A 22,947-nucleotide genomic window follows, 5' to 3' on the forward strand; every position below is an offset into this window, starting at 1 on the left:
TCTTGCCTAATACATCAGACGGTGATATGAGCTTTCTCTTTGTGTAAAACGTTTCCACGTTTTTTCAGTGCTTTATGTCAGACTGTACCACCAAAAAGCTGGTATCATACATAGTATGATTTAGGCAAGACCATGTCTAACTAAGTTGGGGCTAGGTGAAACAAACAAGTACATTCTAGGTCCGTGACAAGTAACATATGAGCAACAGTTAGCTCGTGTGATTGTTTTTATTGACAAACCACCATACTTTTCATTGTACTGTATATGAGCTCACATGATAATATTCTATGCATTGCAGACAGTAAGTACTGTGGGGTATAATCGATACTGTAAACGCGCGCTTGGTTACGTGCTCGTTACCTATGTTTCACGTGGTGACGTTCCTAGCCTTGCCTGTATGTCTTTCACAGTTGGCGACAGGGATAGTGGAAATGTTTTCGACCCTACCCGTGTGTACGAATATTTGGAGAAGATGACGATAAGCCCAATAACTTATTTGAACACCAAAGTCTCTTCAGTATAACCGTGATATTGCTTAGAGTGACTCACATATATTGACCTCCAGCTGAGAAAGGATAAACGAAAAACCACACTGATACAGCCGCGGATTTTTGTGTGGTTGGTAGCGCTAACGTTAGCTAGCTAACGTTAGCTAGCTATGGAGGATATTAACTCAAACATCAACGCGGACTTGGAGGTGCGCAAGCTGCAGGACTTGGTAAAGAAACTCGAACAGCAAAACGAGCAGCTCCGTAGTCGGTCTACTCTATTGTCTTCGTCTGGAGCAGTGTCAGGAAACCATAGACCCCTTAGTGCTGGATATGACTCACCCCTGTCAGCCGCCTCGGCGGCGGGGCTGGTCGGCTTCCCTGGGGTGGGGTTCGGCGGAACGGGTGCCTATGGAGGGCTTTTGGAAAACTCCCGTTGTTTGAGCCCCAGACTGTCATATGATGGCATCAGTTTCAGGAGAGCATATGAGGGCGAGGGTGCATCGGCTGCCACCTCTTTCACTGGCATCAATTCGTACTTTACTGACGCAGGGGAAACACTGGGTTTTATGGATGAAGGGGAAACTTCAATCTTGGATGAAGTAGACATCCTCGATCTTGAAGACATGGATTGTCTGAACGAAGATGAAGACAGCTGGTGAGTGACACACCATCTGTAATTCAAGTAGCCTGAGGGTTTTTCGAACAACGAGAACACAACAGTACGCCCTAATGCATTTAGCTAGTCAACCAGTGTTTCTATCATGCGCCCATAAGTGACAGCTCCACAGCCGAGCGCAGCTGTTCCAGACATTATCTGCGATGACAAACCCTTGGGGGGAGGGAAATAATCCTCGATGAAATTGCGCTATAGGAATGCACAGTACGGCCATGTTCTCAATACAATAGCTTGCCACAGACAGAGGTCATCACACACCGCAGACCGATTGTCTGCCGTTCATTCTTGATTACTGAGTGGGTGAGGGGTGGTGGATGGAATTAAATCCGAATGGAAATTGGATCACGTGTGGGGACTGTCAAACCACCTGCACTTGTCACATTACATCCTGATCAATATTGTATCAGTAGAATTTGGCATTCATTGTTCTGTGGTTGCTGCTGTGCTTGGACTAATCATACCCCTTTACTATTAGGCCTTAGTCATAATGTTTGCATTTTTGTGGTCTTGTTTACTCTGTCAAATGATGTACCATTAAAAGCTAGTTGTTAGTTAATTAACAGTAGGTCTACAGTATTGTGCTTTCAGGATAAGGGAAGCACTGTTGGTATGGTGGCCATTTGCACTATTTTGGTGACAGCAGAAGGCTGTCAGGTGGGAAGGGAGAAGTGTGCACAGTGAAATGTAAAGTTGTTTACCAAACCAAAGGCTATGGGGAAACAGCCACAACCATGGTTACCTTCTTTGTTAGGAGGACTATCAATACTAATACACACCATGCACTAGTCTAGTATATGAAACGAGGTTGAGGGGAAATCATTGCCTACTAGGCCTATATGATTATGACAATGTTATAGTACTTGAATTGTTGTAATAGCCAGGCCCAGCCACAGTTTTTAGCCAAGCCACTGAATCTCAGGATCATGTATTGTTTGCTGTGCACTGACTGAGCATTTGTGGTTTATAGGGTTAGGTCGCTTACACAGATGAACTTTTAGAAGTATAGCCTAATCCTTGAAACTGGAGCTGTTTAATTGGATTTGTGAGGCAGAACAAATCTCACTGCTGATCCCAACCTGAGGAAATCCCTGAAACAGTTGTAGAGAGTGATGAGACCTCACTGTCGAGCTGATGTGAAATAAGCCCTGTTTATAAATTAGATGTTGTAGTTTTGTTTAGTAGAGCAGTAGGAATCATTAGCCTATAATGAGGAAGCAGGGTCAGTGTTCATTTCTCTCCCCCTCTCATTCTCTGAAAGATAGGCCCTTGTCTGCCATGGTGCGGTTAGTAGGATAGGGTTTTTATTGGCATATTATGGGCCTCTTGAGGGTAATTTAATGGTAATGGCTTGTGCTTTAGGTCAAGGCCCAGGTTGGAGGCGGCCAGCTATAGAAAGGAGGTACAGTAACTAATTATGGCCAGACAGTAAGGTTAGTAATACTGCATGGGCTTTGGCAGCCCCTGGTCATTTAATCAGATGAAATGATCCTTTCCCTAGCCTGACTCAGGGCAGGCAAACTCACACACTATGTGAATTTATTAGATACAGAAACATCTTAGACTACTCTTCAATATTTGGAAGAGAGGATAGAGGAAGCATGACTGGGAAGTTTACTGTGGCCTATTAGTACCAGTTCCTTGTTGCCCCTCTAACCCAATCCCCACACACTCCACTGGTGGTCTCTCTGCCCTCTGGCTGGTGATACACACAGGATTACCCATAGTACTACTGATTGATGGCTTGCCAGTCCTGGTCATAGATTCCCATAATCCCTGAATTAGCATCAGACTGAATTTGCAGGGCCGTCTGGTCCTGCAGCTATTTGACGACAGCACAGCACCATCCTGCTGTTAAGCTTTTCATTCTAAAATACAGTTAGGAGGATCCAGCCAGACACATGTTTACAGGATAATTAGGCTAAGCTATATGTAAAACCGTAGAAATATGGATGTGACACAGCTTTATGCCTAATGCTAGAGTGATAGGTCTACAAGTGCTGGTTGAATTTGATTCTTTAAATGTTATGGATTACAGTCAGATTCTCCATGTGGCATACTTTTAGAATGCCCATAATGTATTGAATCTAGGCCTACATGTTTCTGTTTACTAGTAGGCCTTAGTGTTATTGTTGTTTAGTTGAGGACTCTCATGTGGGAGATTTTCTCTGTCGCTGAGACAAAGCTGACTCAGATTCCTCTTCCTGGTACAGATACTTTCTCTCTTTCTCTCTCTCAGTATAAAGCAGGCTTAAGTATCAGCCGTAGCAGCTGTGATGAGATGTAGGCCTAAGCAGGTTATAACACTCACCAAACCTACATCACCCCTCATTACATCTATTTCCACTGATTATCATCAGGTCTCTTACCTTATTGATTGTTGTCATCATTATCCCAGCCAGCCTCAGCCTGCCTTGCCTGGTTAGCAATTTGTCCACTGGACAGCATTATATTCATGAAGGAGGGCTGGAGAAGTCGTGAAGAGGGCACAACAACGCCTATTCCCGTTCAGGAAACTGAAAAGATTTGGCATGGGTCCTCAGATCCTCAAAAGGTTCTTCAGCTGCACCATCGAGAGCATCCTGACTAGAGGTCGACTGATTATGATTTTTCCATGCCGATACAGATTATTGGAGGACCAAAAAAGCAGATGCTGATTCATTTTAGAACGTTTTGGAAACTTTAGAGTGTTCTATCCTAATCTGTCAATTATATGCATATTCTAGCGTCTGGTCCTGAGAAATAGGCCGTTTACTTTTGGAACCTTATTTTTCCAAACATAAAAATAGTGCCCCCTAGCTTCAAGAGGTTAATCGGCCGATTTAAAAAAAAATAATAATAATGACAATTACAATAATACTGAATTAACACTTATTTTAACTTAATATAAAACATCAATAAAATCAATTTAGCCTCCAATAAATAATGAAACATGTTCAATTTGGTTTAAATAATGCAAAAACAAAGTGTTGGAGAAGAAAGTAATATGTGCCATATAAAAATGTGTGCCATTAAGTTCCTTGCTCAGAACATGAGAACATATGCAAGTTGATGGTTCCTTTTAACATGAGACTTCAATATTCCAAGGTAAGAGGTTTTAGGTTGTAGTTAAAATAGTATTTATAGGACTATTTCTCTCTATATCATTTGTATTTCATATACCTTTGACTATTGGATGTTCTTATAGGCACTATAGTATTGCCAGTGTAACAGTATAGCTTCCGTCCCCCACCTCGCCCCTACCTGGGCTGGAACCAGGAACACATCGACAACAGCCACACTCGAAGCATCGTTACCCATCGCTCCACAAAAGCTGCAAGGGGAATAACTACTCCAAATCTAAAAGCGAGTGAAGTTTGAAACAGTATTAGCGCACACCCAGCTAACTAGCTAGCCATTTCACATTGGTTACACCAGCCATTATAGGCTGATAGGCTTGAAGTCATAAACAGCGCTGTGCTTGCGAAGAGCTGCTGGCAAAACGCACGAAAGTGCTGTTTGAATGAATGATTACGGGCCTGTTGCTGCTCATTCAGACTGCTCTATCAAATCAGACTTAATTATAACATAATAACACACAGAAATACGAGCCTTTGGTCATTTATATGATCGAATCCGGAAACTATCATTTCGAAAACAAAACGTTTATTATTTCAGTGAAATACGGAACCGTTCGGTATTTTATCTAACGGGTGGCATCCCTAAGTCTAAATATTCTTGCTACATTGCACAACCTTCAATTTATGTCATAATTACGTAAAATTCTGGCAAATTAGTTCGCAATGAGCCAGGCAGCCCAAACTGTTGCATATACCCTTGACTCTGCGTGCAATGAACGCAAGAGAAATGACACAATTTCACCGGGTTAATATTGCCTGCTAAACTGGATTAGTAGTTATAACTAGTGATTATGATTGATTGCTCTTTATAAAATAAGTTTAATGCTATCTAGGATTTACCTTGGCTTCTACTGCATCCACGTAACAGGCAGGCTACTCGTGGAGTGCATTGGTTAGAGCGTTGGACTAGTTAACTGTGCGGTTGCAAGATTGGAACCCCTGAGCTAACAAGGTGAAAATCTGTCGTTCTGCCCCTGAACAAGGCAATTAACCCACAGTTCCTAGGACGTAATTGAAAATAAGAATGTGTTCTTAACTGACTTGTCTAGTTAAATAAAAAGTAATTTAAAAAAAATCCTGTGGCTACCCAGACTATTTGCATTGGCCCACACACCCTTTTTTTACACTCCTGCTACTCTCTGTTTATTATCTATGCATAGTCACTTTACCCCTACCTACATGTACATATTACCTCGACAAACCTGTACCCCTGCACCACACACATTTTTACTTTAGTTTATTTTGTAAATGTTTTTTCTTAAGTCAAATTTTTCTTAACTGCATTGTTGGTTAAGGGCTTGTAAGTAAGCTTTTCACTGTAAGGTCTACACCTGTTGTATTCGGTGAACGTGACAAATAAAATGTTATTTTACATGATTTGTTCACCTTGCAAAAGGGCCATGAATGAGCAAATGTTAGCTAATGCATTTCCAGCTACAGCGAAGACCAACGGCAAGCAAACTTTTTTCCTCAATAAACAAAACACAGGAACAAAGTTTCAAGCACTACTTTTAAACATGTGTATTTTTGTGTGCCATGTCCATTGATGTGTGTGTGTTAATGTGTGTTGTGTTCGTCCAGGCTGTATGAGGCGAAGCTGAACAGCCCTTGGCAGAAAGCCTTGAGTCCCATCGTGTGGTGTCGCCAGGCTCTGGACAACCCCAGTCCTGACATGGAGTCAGCCAAGCGCTCCCTCATCCACAGACTGGACCTCACCATGTCAGGTACTGTCACCTCGCTCCTCTCCATTCTCCTCCTCTCCTGTTTCTTGTCTTCTCGCCCCTCTTGCTTCTCCCCTCGCTTCTCCCAGCTTTGCTCCAAACAAGCGTGCACACATCTAGGACAAATGTGCTTTTGTTTTGTAGTAGGAACTATGCTGTATGAGTGTATGTATTACATTATCATGGCAAGTGTGCCTGTGGATTCTATCTATATCCCTCTGCGTATTATGACAGCTAAATATAGACAATCAGGACAGCAAGGCTAAAGTGAGACCAGTTCCATTTTTACAGAGGTATGCTCATGTGATGCACATATCGTATCCAGCAACAGTTTGTTGAAGGTCGCTATCCCTAAACCTGGCGGGTGCTCCGTAACGGTGAATGATCACGTGGCACTGGGGGTGTTACGCAACACCCAGTCAAAGACCTCCTGGGCAGACAGACAGCACCCGCAGGACCATGGGGTTCCTGTCCTGACATGGAGTCAACAGCTGACCTGTTCCCCTCACATCCCCTTCCTGTGCCCTTTGGAGTTATGTATCACACTGAAGTTCAACTCCGACTGTTCATAGACCACAACAGGCTCTGAGGCTCCGGTGGGTGTTACTTGGGTGATGGGTGTTACTTGGGTGATGGGTGGTGTTGATATCCTCGTAAGGAGAGGATAATGTTACCCATTCATTTGGACATCTAATGCTTCAAATCACTGCCCCCTAACCCCCCCCCCCCCCCTTCAGTCCACCTCACTCCAAGGGCAAAGGGAGGTTCTAGAGATCAATCAGCTGGATGCTTTTTGCACTGCTTATTATCAGCAACAGGTCAATAAATTATTTAGGTATGTGTAAACAAGCAGAAAACAGCAATGCAGGCTATAAAGCTCTTGTACAATATGCAGGTAACAAAAGGTTAAAGGACCCACCTGCTGACTGGCTTCTAACTGCCTATACCTGAGGGGAGGAGAGGTAGGCAGTTGTCAGACAGCTTCAAACAGGCCTAAATTGCTGCTTTTCGACCGCAGGACGAGCAGAGCGGGCCTAGGCGTGTCCTATGCATCTACTAAGAGTCTTGTGTGGCTGTACTGTATGTGGGCTCCTCAGTGACACACCCTCTCGGGAGTGTGAAAATCTGTTGCCATGGCGTCGTGTGAGGACTGTTTCCACGGGTGAAGGAATTTCACAAAGCAGGGCGTCGCGTCTGGCTCATGACTAACGTAATACACAGCTTGACAGTACATTTGTACTACATCATCGGATTATGTTCAATGCTTTGGAATGCTTATGGAAGACCCTTTCAGAGGGCTTAGCCTTCAATGTCCATGAGAAACTCCCAAAATGTTGGAAGGAAGGCCCAGGGTGATTGCTTGCATACTGAAATGTGTGTGTGTGTACTTTTGTTTTAGCTTGTCCATGGTAACCAAGCTTGTGTCTTTAGACTCCCTGCGAAATGTAAGCAATGAGATCCCTTAAATGCCATGCCCCAGTTACATAACAAACTGGAAGCAGGGACAAATAGTTTATTTTTTTTCAGCATACTCGAGTTAAATAAATGTATTAGACACTATTTAGTTTCGATGTGTTATCAAACGTTTAGAAATTCAGAAATGTATTATGGGCATTGTCATGACTTTATAACCCTGAAAGCGTAGCAGGAAGTAAAGAATGGCCCGGGCCGGGGACTCTCCTGACAGTACCAGTCCTGTAATGCTGGGCTAGATTCAGAATGGAGCCTTCTGAACAGTGCTTGGACAAACGTCCACAGATTCCACCCACACAGTTCTTCTCTACAGCAGAAAGTACCTATTCCCAAGCTGATAGGCCAACTATCTAGCCATGCTCACCCTAACATGTAGCTACTGTTTCCATACTTAAGCTATAACGGACTGGATATTTCCGTCTTCTCTAAGTCATGCTCTTTCACTTGTTCATCTCTCCCCTCATTTTCTTTCGCTCCCTGAGCCACACAATAAAGGCTTCTGTTGCCCTCTCCTCATGTGAAATGCTCCTAGCTAGCTGGCCCAGTCCATCTCAAGAACCCTTTTTCACTTTAAGGAGCATTCAATGACAGGTATTGTTTGACTTTTCTCTGTCCATCTGAGCTGTTTAATCGGACCTGGCAATCTCTGGGTTTGCTTGTCCTGTCTGTCACTGACGCCATGCTGTCTAGGCTAATTCCAGGGGAAACTGAAGGTCCTGCAGCCAAACCATCAGCTGGGAAATAGATTTTATTACAGCTAGTATCTTGGCTACAAATGAATGGAAATAGTGGTTTTGCTCCTGATGATCTTTTCTGGTCCCTGGATGGGAGACCAGATGCTACTGGAAGTGGTGTTGGAGAGCCAGTTGGAGGCACTCCTTCTTCTGGACCCCCAAAAATATCCCAATACCCCAGGGCAGTGATTGGGGACATTGCCCTATGTAGGGTCCCGTCTATCGGATTGGGCGTTAAACAGGTGACCTGACTCTGTGGTCACTAAAGATCCCATGGCGCTTATCATAAGAGTAGGTGTGTCCTAGGTTGTCCACCTAATCATCCCCAGCTTCCAATTGGCTCATTCATCCCCTTTCCTCTCCCCTGTAACTATTCCCCAGGTCATTGCTGTAAATGAGAATGTGTTCTCAGTCAACTTACCTGGTTAAATAAACTTCATAGTGTTATGGAAGGGTTTTTAGCATGGAGGGAGAAAGTGTCAAATGTTGAGTAAGTATGATAATTTATATTGCATGTATTTACCTATCTATTTTTTAGATTTCTAGGTGTTTTAAAAATATTTTTAGCATGGTTTGTTTTAGGACACAGTATTTTAGGACAACACTATTTTAGTTGGTCCCTGTGCTGCAAATCCCTGCTGAGACCCAGCCAGCAACACACTGACTATAGGCTGTCTCCAATCTCCTCCTCCTGATTTACTGTAGAGCTAAGCTGCTCCATCTGACCACCTCCTAGCCCTTAAATCATTCACCCCTAGCCTGGCACCAAAGGATACTACATGGGGGAACAGCACTGAATGCACCCTCTGAAACGCTGTCCTTTCCTTGTGGTTTGTAAGTCCACAACTGCAGTAATCTCCCTATTAGGAGCACCTTATAGATGTCCACTTTAGGGGTCACACACACTCCGCTATGTCTGTCTCCAGAGGTCAGAGGTTGACCCCCACGATGTGTTGCCAGGGCTTGTGTTCGGCGTCACGGCGGACACATGGAGGTGCCACTCCGAGGCAGGTAACCTCCCTCCTTTAACTCACTGTGTTTGATCCCTCTCAGCTGTCTCTGTGTGCGAGAACCTATATCCTGTATGTAGGCCTATAGGTATAATGTCTATCATACCACAACACAACTGTTGTACATATCTGACCTATAAAGAGCGCTCTCTCAGCAATGGGAGTCTGGACAGAATCTGTCCTACAGAAGCCTCTGTCTCTGGTGAGTTCCTGGTTTTAGATAAGCCTGTGCTAATCTCAGTGTCTGACCTATCTGGGAATCCACAGAGGACAAAGTGATCGAGAGGTGTGTACGTCTGTGGTCGAATGCTTGTGTCCCCGGTTAAGACTTAAGCATGCAGGTGGTACTGTGGTAGTGTCATGTTGTTGTGATCCTAGTATTCCTCAATGGCTGATCTCTGAAGGAAGTGAGTGAGTTGAGTGGACATGTTATTTCCTAAATAATGCTGTAGGGCCGAGTGCAGAGCATCAGAAGATGAGGAAAGGAGTGAGTTGATAATAAAAGGCTTCTTTCCAGTCATCATCCAGCTGTGTAAACACATGGAGGGAGGGAGGGTGATGAGCAAACAAGTGGCCCTGGAGATTGGAGTGTATGCAGCACTGCGGGCAGAGCTGTCCCTAGTGGGACTGCAGTATAGCAGTCAACACTGATGGCCATTGGCCAGTGAGTCGTATCCCTGTCAGAGCAGCCAGGTCTGGTCTAATGGCTGAGCTGAGGCAGGCTCCATGGTTAGTCTGCCTACCTGGGACTAACTGACTGACTGGCAGGCTGTATGGAGTCTCTGTGGATAGCTGGGTATCACAGTGCTGCATTGTGCCGCTCTGACTGTACTACTGAGTGAATGGGCCGTATTGTTAACTCTTTCTTCAGTCCATGATAAAGACGCCTACGACTGCCATACCATTTAAGTGACTCTAGAGTGTGCACCAGTTCCAACACACTAGAGAGGAGACTCCGAGAGACGGTGTGTGACTGTGTGCACATTAGTGTTTGTGTCAGTGGTTGGTATAATGCAGCATGTGTATGTCAGCTGGCTCACATTGAGTATGCTTGCATTCCCAATAACAATTCGATATTCATCTGATTATGTCAGTAGGCAGATTATGCAATAGTCATGTAAACACCATACTTATCTTAATCGGCATACGGCGATTAAATGGCCTGGTTTTCTAAGCAATCTTTTGAATTTATAGGACATGTGAACACCTTAAATGGGTGTTCCAGCAGTGTATTTGATCTGCCCATCTGATAGCATCAGTCGCGCGAGCCTCCCTCTTTAGGGCGAGTGGAGTGAGTTCGGATCAACTGAATGTATACATTTTAGAAGAAGTTTTCACATACAAAACTGTACATGTCTGAACTCCGAATTAAATCTAAGATGTTCACTGTGGTAGAACGTTTATTTTGAGTGGCGATTTTCTGCATTGTTATCAGAATGCCGTCAGGTAGCCTGATTTCAGATGTGTCCACGTAAACAAGATTATTAGGGAAATCGTTATTTTGGCAAAGTATGTAAATGTTTTAATCAAACTATTATATTAATCTGACTATTCACACTAATCGCATTGTGTGCATGTAACCGCACTCACTGTGATTAAACTACTCCCTCGAAGGGGGCAACCTGTAATGCCTGCAATGATTTCCCATGTAAGATATTATCTCAGTGATTCATTGGTCATTACGATTTAGATTGTTGGCTGTACAACGATCCTTTATGTGATGTAGTTATAGGCTATCAAATCACAGTTTTTTGGGAAGCGTACACAGATTTGAAGATGTTATCGCAGGTGCAGCGAAATGCTCATGTTTCTAGCTCCAACAGTGTAGTAATACCTAGCAATACAAAACAATACACACATAATCCAAAAAGTTAAAAGAAATAAAAAAATATCAGAACTAGCAATGTCAGAGTCCAAGAAAAGGTGTGTACAGTAGTAGTTAAATAGGATGAGCCATGACTAGAATACAGTGTAGACATATAAAGTGGGTAAAACAGTATGTACACATTATTAAAGTGACCAGTGTTCAATGACTATGTACATAAGGAAGCAGTTTCTAAGGTTCAGGGCAGGGTACTAGACTGACAAACAGCTTCTTTCGGTCCAAGCTTTGATGCACCTGTACTGTCTCCTCCTTCCATATGGTAGCAGGGTGAACAGGGCGTGGCTTGGTTGGCTGAGGTCCTTGATGATCTTCTTGGCCTTCTTGTGAAACCGGGTGCTGTAAATGTCCTAGAGGGCAGGCAGCGTTCGGCTGACCGCACCACCCTCTGGAGAGCTCTCAATGGTGCATCTGTAGAAGTTTGTAAGCTGAATTTCTTCACCTACTGTCTGGGTAAAGGGACCATATCAGCACAGCATGTTCATAGCAATTCTCTTCATTCTCCACAGCAAACAAGCGGAGGAGCCTGTATGGAAGTCCCTATAGTCCCCAGGTGAACTACGGAAGCCCATACAGCACAAACACAGTGAACAGCCCCTACAGCAGCGGCTTCAACTCCCCTTCCTCCACCCCCAGCAGGGTGCCCATCGTCAGACAGCAGCTGATGCCCCCTCTCCACCAGGGTACTGTACACAGGCTTTATATGCCGGTCTTTAACTCTCTCCTCTATCCCTTTATGTTCATTAAGGATGAATAATATAAATGTGTGTGTGTGTGTGTCCCAGCAGCTCAGCAGCAGCGTGGTGGCTCAGTAGAGAGAGAGAGGAACCCCCCACCGGTCAGCCCTCAGTCGTCAATAGACAGTGAGCTGAGCACCTCGGAGATGGACGAGGATTCTGTGGGATCCTCCACCACGTACAAACTCAACGACGTCACTGATGTACAGATCCTGGCTCGCATGCAGGAGGAGAGTACGTACCATCTTCTCTCAATCAACTCTGTCCGTTTGTCCACTATAACTAGGAGAAACGACAGGGATTATTTTAACGACCAAAAACACAATATTTCTACCATTTTTAGATTTTGTGGCATAGAGAAAGCTATAAACAATACTCTGAGCAAAAGAGAATGTTTTAGGATTTTTACCCTCCAGATAGTAATCCCAAAAGATCTTAATGATGAAATGCCCATGCATGTTATGTTGTAAATGTGAACCTGAACTAATGCCTTGTCATTAATCGCTTCAGCCTACCTGCACTGTACCCAATGATTTATGAAAACCTACTTGATAGGTCGATGTCCTCATTGTGGGTTTTCAGAAGTGTTTAATAAAGTTTTATGTACACACATTGTTCTATTTGGTAACACGTGTTTATTTGTCCTTGACTCCAACCCCATTCGATGCACGGAACGGATGGGGGTGGAGCAATGTGTACATAATTGTGCAAAATTAAAAACCGCTGAGAAAAGCTCTGACGGAAGGCCTGGCGGCTGATGAGTGGAGATTAATAAAGAACAGTGATAGCAAGAGCAGCGTGCGGTTTCTCTCATATTCCACAATATTACTACAAACCCTTTACTCACCTGTCAGATGCTGAGTGTTTCTACTGACTTTCTTTGTACAGGCTGTACTAGCGCTATATGTTCTGAACGTGTCCCTCTGTGTGTGTTTCCAGGTCTTCGGCAGGACTATGCTGCCACAGCTTCCAGGCGTAGCTCTGGTTCGTCCTGCCACTCTCTGAGACGCAGCACCTTCAGTGACCAGGAGCTGGATGCCCAGAGTCTAGAGGACGATGAGGAGGCTGTACACCCCGCCTTCCACCTCCCCTCGAACCGCTTCTCCCACTCCCCCAGACACTCCCCCCGCGCCTCCCCCAGGAACTCCCCCCGCTCCCGCTCCCCAGCACGCTCCCTGGAGTACAACCACAGCCGGGGCTCCCCGCAGCCAATCATCAGCCGGCTGCAGGCGCCACGTCACTCCCTGCAGGGCCACGCCCCCCAAGACCTGCAGACCAACGTGGTGAAGAACGAAGGTAAGGGGGGATTGAGTGACTAGAGAGGGGAAATGGTTTTGTGTTGGGGCTAGTTCATTGTTATGTGAAAGACAAACTATATGGATTCATATGGTCTATCCTTTCTGATTCAAATGAGGACCGCTGTGTACGGTATCTGTTCAGTCCTGTTTTAGGTTGTTTTCCTCTGCTGTGGTGTTTGTAGAGAAGCTGGGGCGTAGTCTTCCTAACCTGACCCGCTCCAACGTGGCCCAGCAGGGCCCAGAGCCCGTCAAGAACAGCAGGAGCTGTGAGTCCAACCTGCAAGTGCCAAACGGAAGCTCACCGAGACACCAGGCAGTCATTCAGTCTGCCAGTGAGTACTATGCACACACACACACAATATCCCTATCGCATGTTCACTCGGTAATCGCAGTCCGAGAAATGCTTTCATTTTCATATTCGGTCTTGTATACTGATAATTGTTTCTGAAGCATATTCAACAGCAGCAGTGTAATGACAGGAGTAGTGTTTCGTGCTCCGCCTTATTAAACCTCTTGCTTTTTAGTGTCTTGGCTTTGATGGTTTGGGGATCTCTCTGTTTGATCGTTTTAATAATTTCTCCTTCTGTGCACTCTTTTCCTTTTTACTTAAATCAATTAGAATCAAGAGATATATATATATATATATATATATATTTTTTAAGTAGGTTATTGTGAGGATTTATGTTTAGAATGTAGAGAGAACTGAATAAAACACTGGATGCTCTTTAGAAATATCCACCAACTGAATTGGAACTGGAGTGGCCATTTACTATAATTCTAGAATGAGACAAAAAAAAACACAGTGAATCAGTGATGGTAGTGTTGTATTTTAATCCATATAACTAATCCCCACTCAGACACCTGAAGGAGAAACGGCTGCTGGACAAATGACATGTGTAATCTGTATCAGTTCATCTGTTCAACAGTTTTTTATATACACTGATAATGAACTATGTGTAAGTGAAGCGGGCATGCCTGAGCTTGAATAGGACCACTTTGTGAATGTCCGTAATGTTCTGTACTATCCTGTACTGTGTCACTGTTGTAAGGTTTTGCTCTTGACACTGAGTCGTCTCCTGTACTTCGCTGGGATTTTTCTGTCTGGTGGGCAGTATGACACCACTATCCCTGCCTCTCTATCTGACAGTAGAGCATGCGCTGCCTTTCACCCACCCCTCTCTTTCTACCGAGTCACTGGTAGTGGTTTGGCCTAGTGTTGGCCCAGCTTGGCTCTGGAAGTACTTTACCCCTTGCAGTCTCTCTCTCTTTCTGTCTCTGTGGACTGTGAATGTCTGGCTGCACTGCAGCACCCCATAGCATTTCAGGCTGCTCTTTTACCTTTGGCTGGGAACGACTATAAGCCCGGCTTGGCTGACTCACAGTGGCCCCACCGGCTACCACAACCCCTCCTGGCTGCCTGGTTCAACCCTATCTCATGTCCTCTTCTCCCTGGTCCACTAACAGTAACAAAACAGAAAGGATTGACTCTGTTTCTCCCCAACTGTCATCTCCATTTTTCCCCAGTAGCCCAGCACTCCTCCACTCCACTCCACTCCCGGTACTCTACGCCCCCTCGCTCATCCCAAACAGGAACTCCCTCTCGATCCTTGCTGTCCCCGAAACCCAAACAGCACCTCCAAAGCCCTTCTTCCCTCCGAGGTAACAGCCTGCCAGTGCCCGGGATCATCTACGTGATGAGTAAAGATGCCCCTATATACACACACATCCTGAGTAATACACACATGACCACGTTCTTTACCAAAAGCAAAGCTTTTTACCGTGACTGGTTGGCTGTGTGACGTTCCTGCATGCACTCGACCCAATACAAAGTGCCAGGAAATTTGGTACAGTTGTCTTCAGATTTGCAAGGCAAGTAATTGTTTTGTGGGATAGTCACTTCGTCAGGTCCTGAACGTTTTTTTTTTTGAGTGTCTCAATGGTGTTCTTGTAGGATGAGCCTGTTGGGTCTGGTCTGAGCAGAACAGACAACTCATGTCTCCCCCTAGTGGTGATGGTGAGAACCTGCTGAGAAACCCTGTGGCTCTGGAATGCCTTTGGGCTCTTAAACCTCAAGGCTGTTTCAGATTATGTTTAAAATAATCTCAGTTTCTGGTGGCACAGCTGATGTGGTTAGGCACATCGCAGTCATTCCTCTTTTTGGCGATGGTTGCTGATTGGTTGGATGACTAGATCAAGCGTAAGCTTCACATTTACACTGAACAAAAATATAAACACACCATGTAAAGTGTTGGTCCCATGTTTCATGAGCTGATATAAAAGATCCCAGAAATGTTCCATTTCACACAAAAAGCTTATTTCTCTCCAATTTTGGTCACATATTTGTTTACATCCCTGTTAGTGAGCATTTCACCATTGCCAAGATAATCAATCCACCTGGCAGGTCTGGCATATCTAGAAGCTGATTAAACAGCATGATAATTACATAGGTGTACCTTGTGCTGGGGACACTAAAAGGCCACTCTAAAATGTGCAGTTTTGTCACAACACAATGCCACAGATGTCTCAAGTTTTGAGGGAGCGTACAATTGTCATTCTGACTGCAGGAATATCCACCAAAGCTGTTGCCATATAATTTAATATCCATAAGCCGCCTCTAATGTCGTTTTAGAGAATTTGGTAGTCCGTCCAACTGGCCTCACAACCACAGACCACATGTAACCACGCCAGCCCTGGACCTCCACATCCAGCTTCTTCACCTGCGGGATCGTCTGAGACCAGCCACCCAAACAGCTGATGAAACTGTGGGTTTGCACAACCAAATAATTTCTGCGCAAACTGTCAGAAACTGTCTCAGGGAAGCTCATCTGTGTGCTCGTCGTCCTCACCAGGGTCTTGACCTGACTATAGTTTGGCGTCGTAACCAACTTCAGTGGGCAAATGCTCACCTTCAATGCCCACTGGCACGCTGGAGAAGTGTGCTCTTCACGGATGAATCCTGGTTTCAAATGTACCGGGCAGATGGCAGACGTTGTGAACAGAGTGTCCCATGGTGGCGCTGGGGTTATGTTATGGGCAAGCATAAGCTACGGACAACGAACACAATTGCATTTTATCGATGGAAATTTGAATGCACAGAGATACCGTGACGAGATCCTGAGGCCCATTGTCGTGCCATTCTTCCGCCGCCATCACCTCATGTTTAAGCATGATAATGCACACCATTATCATGGATCTGTACATTATTCCTGGAAGCTGAAAATGTCCCAGTTCTTCCACGGCCTGCATACTCACCAGACATCTCACCCTTTGAGCATGTTTGGGATGCTCTGGATTGGCGTGTACAACAGCATGTTCCAGTTCCCACCGATATCCAGCGACTTCGCGCAGCCATTCAAGAGGCGTGGGACAACATTCCACAGGCCACAATCAACTCTATACCAAGGAGATGTGACGCGCTGTATGAGGCAAATGGTCACACTAGATACTGACTGGTTTTCTGATCCACGCCCCAATTTTTTTTTTTAAAGGTATCTGTGACCAACATATGCATATCTGTTTTCCCAGTCATGTGAAATCCATAGATTAGGGTTTAATTCATTTATTTAAATTGACTGATTTCCTTATATGAACTGTAACTCAGTAAAATCTTTGAAATCGTTGCATGTTGCGTTTTATATTTTGTCCAGTGTACTTGAAGTTGTCCATGGATTAGTTTACGTATAGACCTGTATTGGTAACTAGGTGGTCTGCTTTTTAGTATAGGGCTCGAAGAGACTTTTTAGTCCCAAGGTTCTTTTTCCATCCACAATCCTAAACTTTCTTCTGCTGTCCTGAATGAAGTCCAATCTCTCCTGTCTTCATCTTTTAGTCCATCTTTCCTGTTGCTTTGGAGAAGAAGGGGATTTCAGTGAGTATTCACTGATCATGCTCCCTACTTTTTATATATTGTGATTGTGCTCTCATGATGTGATGTGTTAATGTTGTGGTATTATCTGTGCCCTTCCTGTCACTAGAGGGCATGTGTGCCTCATCCTACACATGAACAAGCATCGTGGGAGTTTGTACAGTTTGTATAGACTTTATACAAGGCCTCGTTTTCATTCGTCGTTATATTTTTCTTGTTATTTATATGGTTATTGTGATTTTAATGCAAAATTCCATCACATTAGATTATTCGAAGATTGATTCTGAATGCATATTAGGTGATCTCCATTTTCCTCATACACATTGTATTTGTGTCATATGTGCCTCAGATCATTGTGGTGTTCATTGCTTGGAAGGCCACTGAGACCACAGACCTCTGTTGTGGGAATAATACTGTGTCATCTATAAGTCATCTCTTCATACTACAGTGTACTGTACTGACCTGTCTCCTCCTCTCTCTCCTGCCCCTCCAGTCCCTTCTCCCAGTAAGCTGCGAACCCCAGCCACCCCGTCTCCCCTGGCCCTGAGGCAGCCTGTAAAGGCCACGTCTACCCCTGGCTCTGGAGCCTCCACCCCCACACGCTCCCTGGGCCCAGCACGCAGCGGCCTGCCCCGGCCCAGTGCAGGAGGAGGAGGAGGTGGCATCCCTGTGCCTCGCAGCAAACTGGCCCAGCCAGTACGCAGGTAGGTACACACATTACACAGAACTTCAAAGCAAGTTTAGTTGGTTACAGGTGTATCAGACTTTATTTTACTCTTGCGTACTGGCAGAACTAATCTGTTTCTCTGGCTCTTCTCGTGCCCAGGTCTTTACCTGCCCCACGGACCTACAGCGGCGGAGAGAACTGGAGAGAGGGCTGCTACTGAGGCTGGCATGGCCAGCAGGGGGCACTGTTGCTCTCTCATCAGCACAAAGAGGCATACAAACATTACAATGCGGCACTTTATCAACCAAGATTACTTTTACCATGAATCAAGAAACTATATCAAAGACACAAGTCACATTCTTCGTACTATCATGAGCAACATGATCTGAACAGCTGAAGCAACATGGTGTGTTTATCTGTATGGAGAGGTTCTGAAGGGGCCAGGGGCCGTGCTATTCCGGTTCCTTAGGACGTTCCTACTAGTGGCCCGCAACTGCTAATAACCCATCCGGAACCGCCCGACAATGTGAAAATCTGAGGTCCGCACCCGACCCTTACCCGCTAATATAGAAAATGCGCTGTATACCACATTCGAAACCAGCTAAACTATTTTTTGACAGGGGGTGCAGGATTTTTTTTGTGCCAAATTTAGATATGTTACTGCATATAATTTCTAACATTTTAGTAGGCTATTTGTTATTTAACTTGTCTATAATTAGATACATGCAGCTTCCCTTCTTTCATGATATGTAGCCCTAGAAGACCAAGTAAACCCATTAATCAGTAGAATGAACGCTTCAATCTAGTTGACATCGGTAGTTTTCTGTCATCTGTTTATTTTGCGGATGTAAGACTTCTAGGGACCGGGGAGAAAATGCAATAACAAAAAATATAAACAGGAATGATTTTCTGTGCAACATTTTCTAAGGATATTTGTCAGGAAATCGAACGCTGTGAAAAAGAACAAAATTATTTCTCCACTCCTGTTCCTGAGTCAAAATGTTGCCTACATTTGGTGTATAATTTTACTTCAGGAAATGCTTAATTCTGCAGGAGTTAATATTAAGGCTATGTGGGAGGTTGTGATTGTCAAATTTGTGTAGCGCCTCAATCATGCATAACATAAACATAGGTTTAGGGTAGGGATGTCCCAAGGGTCCTGTATAGCACTAACCAAGGGGCCAGGCAGGGCTGGCGTGCGGAAGGGGCCAGGCAGGGCTTGCATGCGGAAGCCCAGAGATGCCAAAGAAACCAGCCGAGCTCCAGCATCACGGCGCCTCCAGAGGGCACTGTCACATGCCTCGGGGTGTCTGTTCAGCCATCAGTCAATCACACAATGCTTTTCTCCATCTCTCCCTTACTCCTTCCCTCGTCGCTTTTATCTTTTCACCTCCCTCAGGTTGAAATGTTTCTACACATTTCTCTTTTTGCAGTCTGTTCTTAACAGATGCCTTGGTTAGAGATCTCTATGATGATGCTGTGCAGGTGAAGTGTTCCCTTAATGTTAAAGAAATGTTGTGAATGTTTTACGAAGTGAACTCACCTTTGTGTTGTCAAATCATAGTTTTTGTCCACTTGTGAAACAACTAGAATGTATTAATGTTAGTTTGGGACATTATTTATTCAAATAATTATTTAAAGAGTTCCTTTTCCAAATATACATTTTCAGCATTCGTTTTCTATTGATTTGAATAATTTGTAAAAAATGAACATTTTGAACCTCAACTGCAAAGCTTATTCTCCAAAGTATTTTTTAGATGGTTTAATAACAGGACATTTGTGTTTTTATGTTGAACACACAGGTGACTGGTAGAAACAGGCCAAAGCCCCATCTCTGATCTTAACCATAACTATGGCTTAACCTGGACTGACTATCACATATTTTCCAGAGCTGGGTAGACAGTAGTCATGTCAAACTGGGCCAATCACTGGTAGCCATCACAGTCTCACTCCAAATCTACTTCTGGATTGGTTGGTTAGCTCCATCTGCTCTCCCACATTGGTTTAATGTGCAGTTACAATATCTACTGTATAGTCAGACATGCTCCCACTAAAACATATAGAATTCCGCACTTGTAACCCTGAGATCAGAGCATGCAGAAAAGGCTTGAAGTAGTTCATTTAAAACCTGCAACAATATTGTGTCAGTGTATGTTATGTCAAGACGGAGAGAATACATTATCATGACATCTTAAGTAAGATAATAATGGAAGTTGTATAAGTTAGTGGCCATTTGCCTCTTGTGCTTTAAAATGAATCAAAGAGGCGTGCCGAGATTCATAGGGATGGTATTGGTGTGCCAGAAATTATCAAACTAGTGCCTATTCATTTAAAGTTTCACTTTATTTTGAATGTGCTTTTATTTGTTCATTTATCATTATGTGCCAATAATGTCTTGGTTTGCCAATATAATTTGTGTCTTTGCATTTCTGCTTGATTTAGTTTGGGCTAATTTTGTTATTTTAATTGTATCATCAATGCATTTATAATTGCTTGTGTATAATATGCGCCTTGATATTTATAACAAATGAGTCTCATTCTGTAAATGAAACTATTTAAGAGAGGTGCCTCTGTATGTCAAGGTTTGGATTTAGTGGAAAACTTGGCTAGTGTTGCAAAAAATATATGCCACACCATTTTGGGATAGTTTTTGTTAATTCACCTTTTTATATTCACCAACATGACATTCGGGGTTGGATTCAATTCGTATTGCATAAGTATCGCGGAAGATCCACGTTGAAATTTAAAGGCAATGTTCCCGCGTCCACAGAGACTACATTCACGCTGCCTATGTCGGATGTTCTGCGATACGGATTGAATCCAGACCTCAGATTCCCTGTATAAACTCACATTTCAATTTTAAAAAGTTGAGAAACTGTTGTCTACTGTGTCATGAATGGGTCAATTTCATTCAAACACTTGTCATTTCAGTCAGGGCCGGCGCCAGAAGGAATCAGTTGATGGGCACATTTTTTTTAAATGGGTGTTATAGTGAACACCATAGGCAGCTCATGAGTTTCAAATTTGGGGAAGCTTACAATTTATCCTACCAATTCTACTGATCTGCGTGCCAGTTATTATTTTATATGTGCATTATTGTGGAACACTTTAATTTCAATAACATTTCGTTGCTCAATAATTGTCATGTGGTTAATCATCAATCTGAAGTAAAATGATCATCTAAACGTTAAAATTCAAATAAAGGAGAGCACCAGCCTCTGCTATATGGACACATTGATAATGTAAACTGTGATCCATTGGTGGCTAAAGAAATAAGCGCAACTCCGAGATAGCCTATAGGCCAATGGGCAGCACGCCTATAACTTCATCATCAATTAAGTAAAATATATAGGCCTAAAGCCGACATTAAAACAGTAGAAAACATTTCACAATCTCTACTCTGCCTGTCTGCCTCCCTTTCTATCTGTCTTGACTTGAGCTATTGCTAGGTGCAACATTGTATCAACTAGCCTATTCGGGACAGATGGCTGTTTTCTTTCCTATGACATTTCCCCTGGAAATATGGAATAATCAGATCATGATACACTACAGTATACAATACCAGTCAAACTCAGTCAAGGGATTTTTTTATGAAAGAACACACATGGAATCATGTAGTAACCAAAAAAAGTGTTAAATAGTAGCCACCCTTTGCCTTGAAAGACACGGTGGTTGGAACCAAAAATCTCACATTTGGACTCATCAGACCAAAGGACAGATTTCCAACTGTCTAATGTCCATTGCTCATGTTTCTTGGCCCAAGCCAGTCTCTTCTACTTATTGGTGTCCTTTAGTAGTGGTTTCTTTGCAGCAATTTGACCATGAAGGCCTGATTCACGCTGTCTCATCTGAACAGTTGATGTTGAGATTACTGTCTGTTACTTGAACTCTGTGAAGCATTTATTCGGGCTGCAATTTCTGAGGCTGGAAACTCTAATGAACATATCCTCTGCAGCAGAGGTAACTCTGGGTCTTCCTTTCCTGTGGTGGTCCTCATGAGAGCCAGTTTTATCATAGCCCTTGTTGGTTTTTGCCACTGCACTTGAAGAAACTTTCAAAGTTCTTGAAATTTTCCAGATTGACTGACCATCATGTCTTTAAAGTAATGATGGATTGTCGTTTCTTTGCTTATTTGGGCTGTTCTTGCCATAATATGGACTTGGTTTTTTACCAAACAAGGCTATCTTCTGTACACCTTGTCACAACACAACGGATAGCCTCAAACGCATTAAGAAGGAAAGAAATTCCACAAATGTACTTTTAACAAGGCACACCTGTTAATTGAAATGCATTCCAGGTGACAACCCCATGAAGCTGGTTGAGAGAATGCCAAAAGTGTGCAAAGCTGTTATAAAGGCAAAGGGTGGGTACTTTGAAGAATCTCAAATATTTGTATTTGTTTAACACTTTTTTTTGGTTTACTACATGATTCCATACGTGTTCTTTCATAGTTTGATGTCTTCACTATTATTCTACAATGTAAAAATAAAGACAAACCCTTGAATGAATAGGTGTCCAAACTTTTGACTGGTACTGTATATGGTCAACTGCAAGTGCTGTTAGTGTGAAGTGGAAACATCTAGGAGCAACAACAGCTCAGCCGCGAAGTGGTAGGCCACACAAGCTCACAGGTGCCCCAATGCATCGAACCAACCGTAAAGTTTGGTGGAGGAGAAATAATGGTCTGGGGCTTTTTTTCATGGTTCGGGTCAGGCCCCTTAGTTCTAATGAAGGAAAATCTTAATGTTACAGCATATAATGACATTCTAGACAATTCTGTGCTTCCAACTGTGTGGCAACAGTTTGGGGAAGGACCTCTCCGGTTTCAGCATGACAATGCCCCTGTGCACAAAGCGAGATCCGTACAGAAATGGTTCTTCGAGATCGGTGTGGAAGAACTTGTCTGGCCTGCACAGAGCCCTGACCAACTCCATCGAACACCTTTGGAATGAACTGGAACGCTGACTGCGAGCCAGGCCTCATCGCCCAACATGAGTGCCCGTCCTCACTAATGCTCTTGTGGCTGAATGGAAGCAAGTCCCCACAGCAATGTTCCAACATCTAGTGTAAAGCGTTCCCGGAAGAGTGGACGCTATTATAACAGCAAAGTGGGGACCAACTCCAGATTAATGCCCATAATTTTGGAATGAGACGTTCGACGAGCAATATTATGTATTTTGCTCTTTCACACTGAGGCTTGGTGATTATCGAGGCTGGGAGTGTTGGAAAGATTTTTCAAATACTGAGGAACTAATCATTTGCTGCAGTTGATGAATA

At 43.8% G+C, this 22,947-nt stretch overlaps 1 protein-coding gene across 7 annotated transcripts; it reads left to right on the top strand.

The window, feature by feature from the left end:
• The first annotated feature begins 370 nt into the window (after positions 1-370).
• Positions 371-20,900, top strand: LOC109898015 (SLAIN motif-containing protein 2-like). 7 transcript variants are annotated; one of them, XM_031833466.1, is made up of 9 exons: positions 371-1,146; positions 5,865-6,007; positions 11,613-11,786; positions 11,889-12,074; positions 12,780-13,136; positions 13,321-13,470; positions 16,968-17,006; positions 17,497-17,707; positions 17,830-20,900. In XM_031833466.1, the coding sequence occupies exons 1-9, from the start codon at positions 659-661 to the stop codon at positions 17,888-17,890; spliced, it is 1,809 nt and encodes a 602-aa protein (XP_031689326.1). In that variant the 5' UTR covers positions 371-658; the 3' UTR covers positions 17,891-20,900. The 7 variants fall into 7 exon arrangements, with proteins under 7 accessions (XP_031689326.1, XP_020348335.1, XP_031689325.1 ...); XM_020492746.2 differs by lacking the exon at positions 16,968-17,006 and adding an exon at positions 14,663-14,797 and having other exon boundaries at positions 372-1,146; XM_031833465.1 differs by lacking the exon at positions 16,968-17,006 and adding an exon at positions 14,666-14,797 and having other exon boundaries at positions 372-1,146.
• Positions 20,901-22,947: the final 2,047 nt, after the last annotated feature.

Source organism: Oncorhynchus kisutch, linkage group LG10 (assembly GCF_002021735.2).
Source record: "Oncorhynchus kisutch isolate 150728-3 linkage group LG10, Okis_V2, whole genome shotgun sequence".
NCBI classification, from domain to species: domain Eukaryota; kingdom Metazoa; phylum Chordata; class Actinopteri; order Salmoniformes; family Salmonidae; genus Oncorhynchus; species Oncorhynchus kisutch.

Excerpts from the sequence above, each read along its gene's own strand:
- LOC109898015 (XM_020492746.2), top strand. The coding sequence starts at position 659 with ATGGAGGATATTAACTCAAACATCAACGCGGACTTGGAGGTGCGCAAG. Across the intron at positions 6,008-11,612 it reads ACTGGACCTCACCATGTCAG|CAAACAAGCGGAGGAGCCTG; the intron begins GTACTGTCACCT and ends CATTCTCCACAG. Across the intron at positions 11,787-11,888 it reads GATGCCCCCTCTCCACCAGG|CAGCTCAGCAGCAGCGTGGT; the intron begins GTACTGTACACA and ends TGTGTGTCCCAG.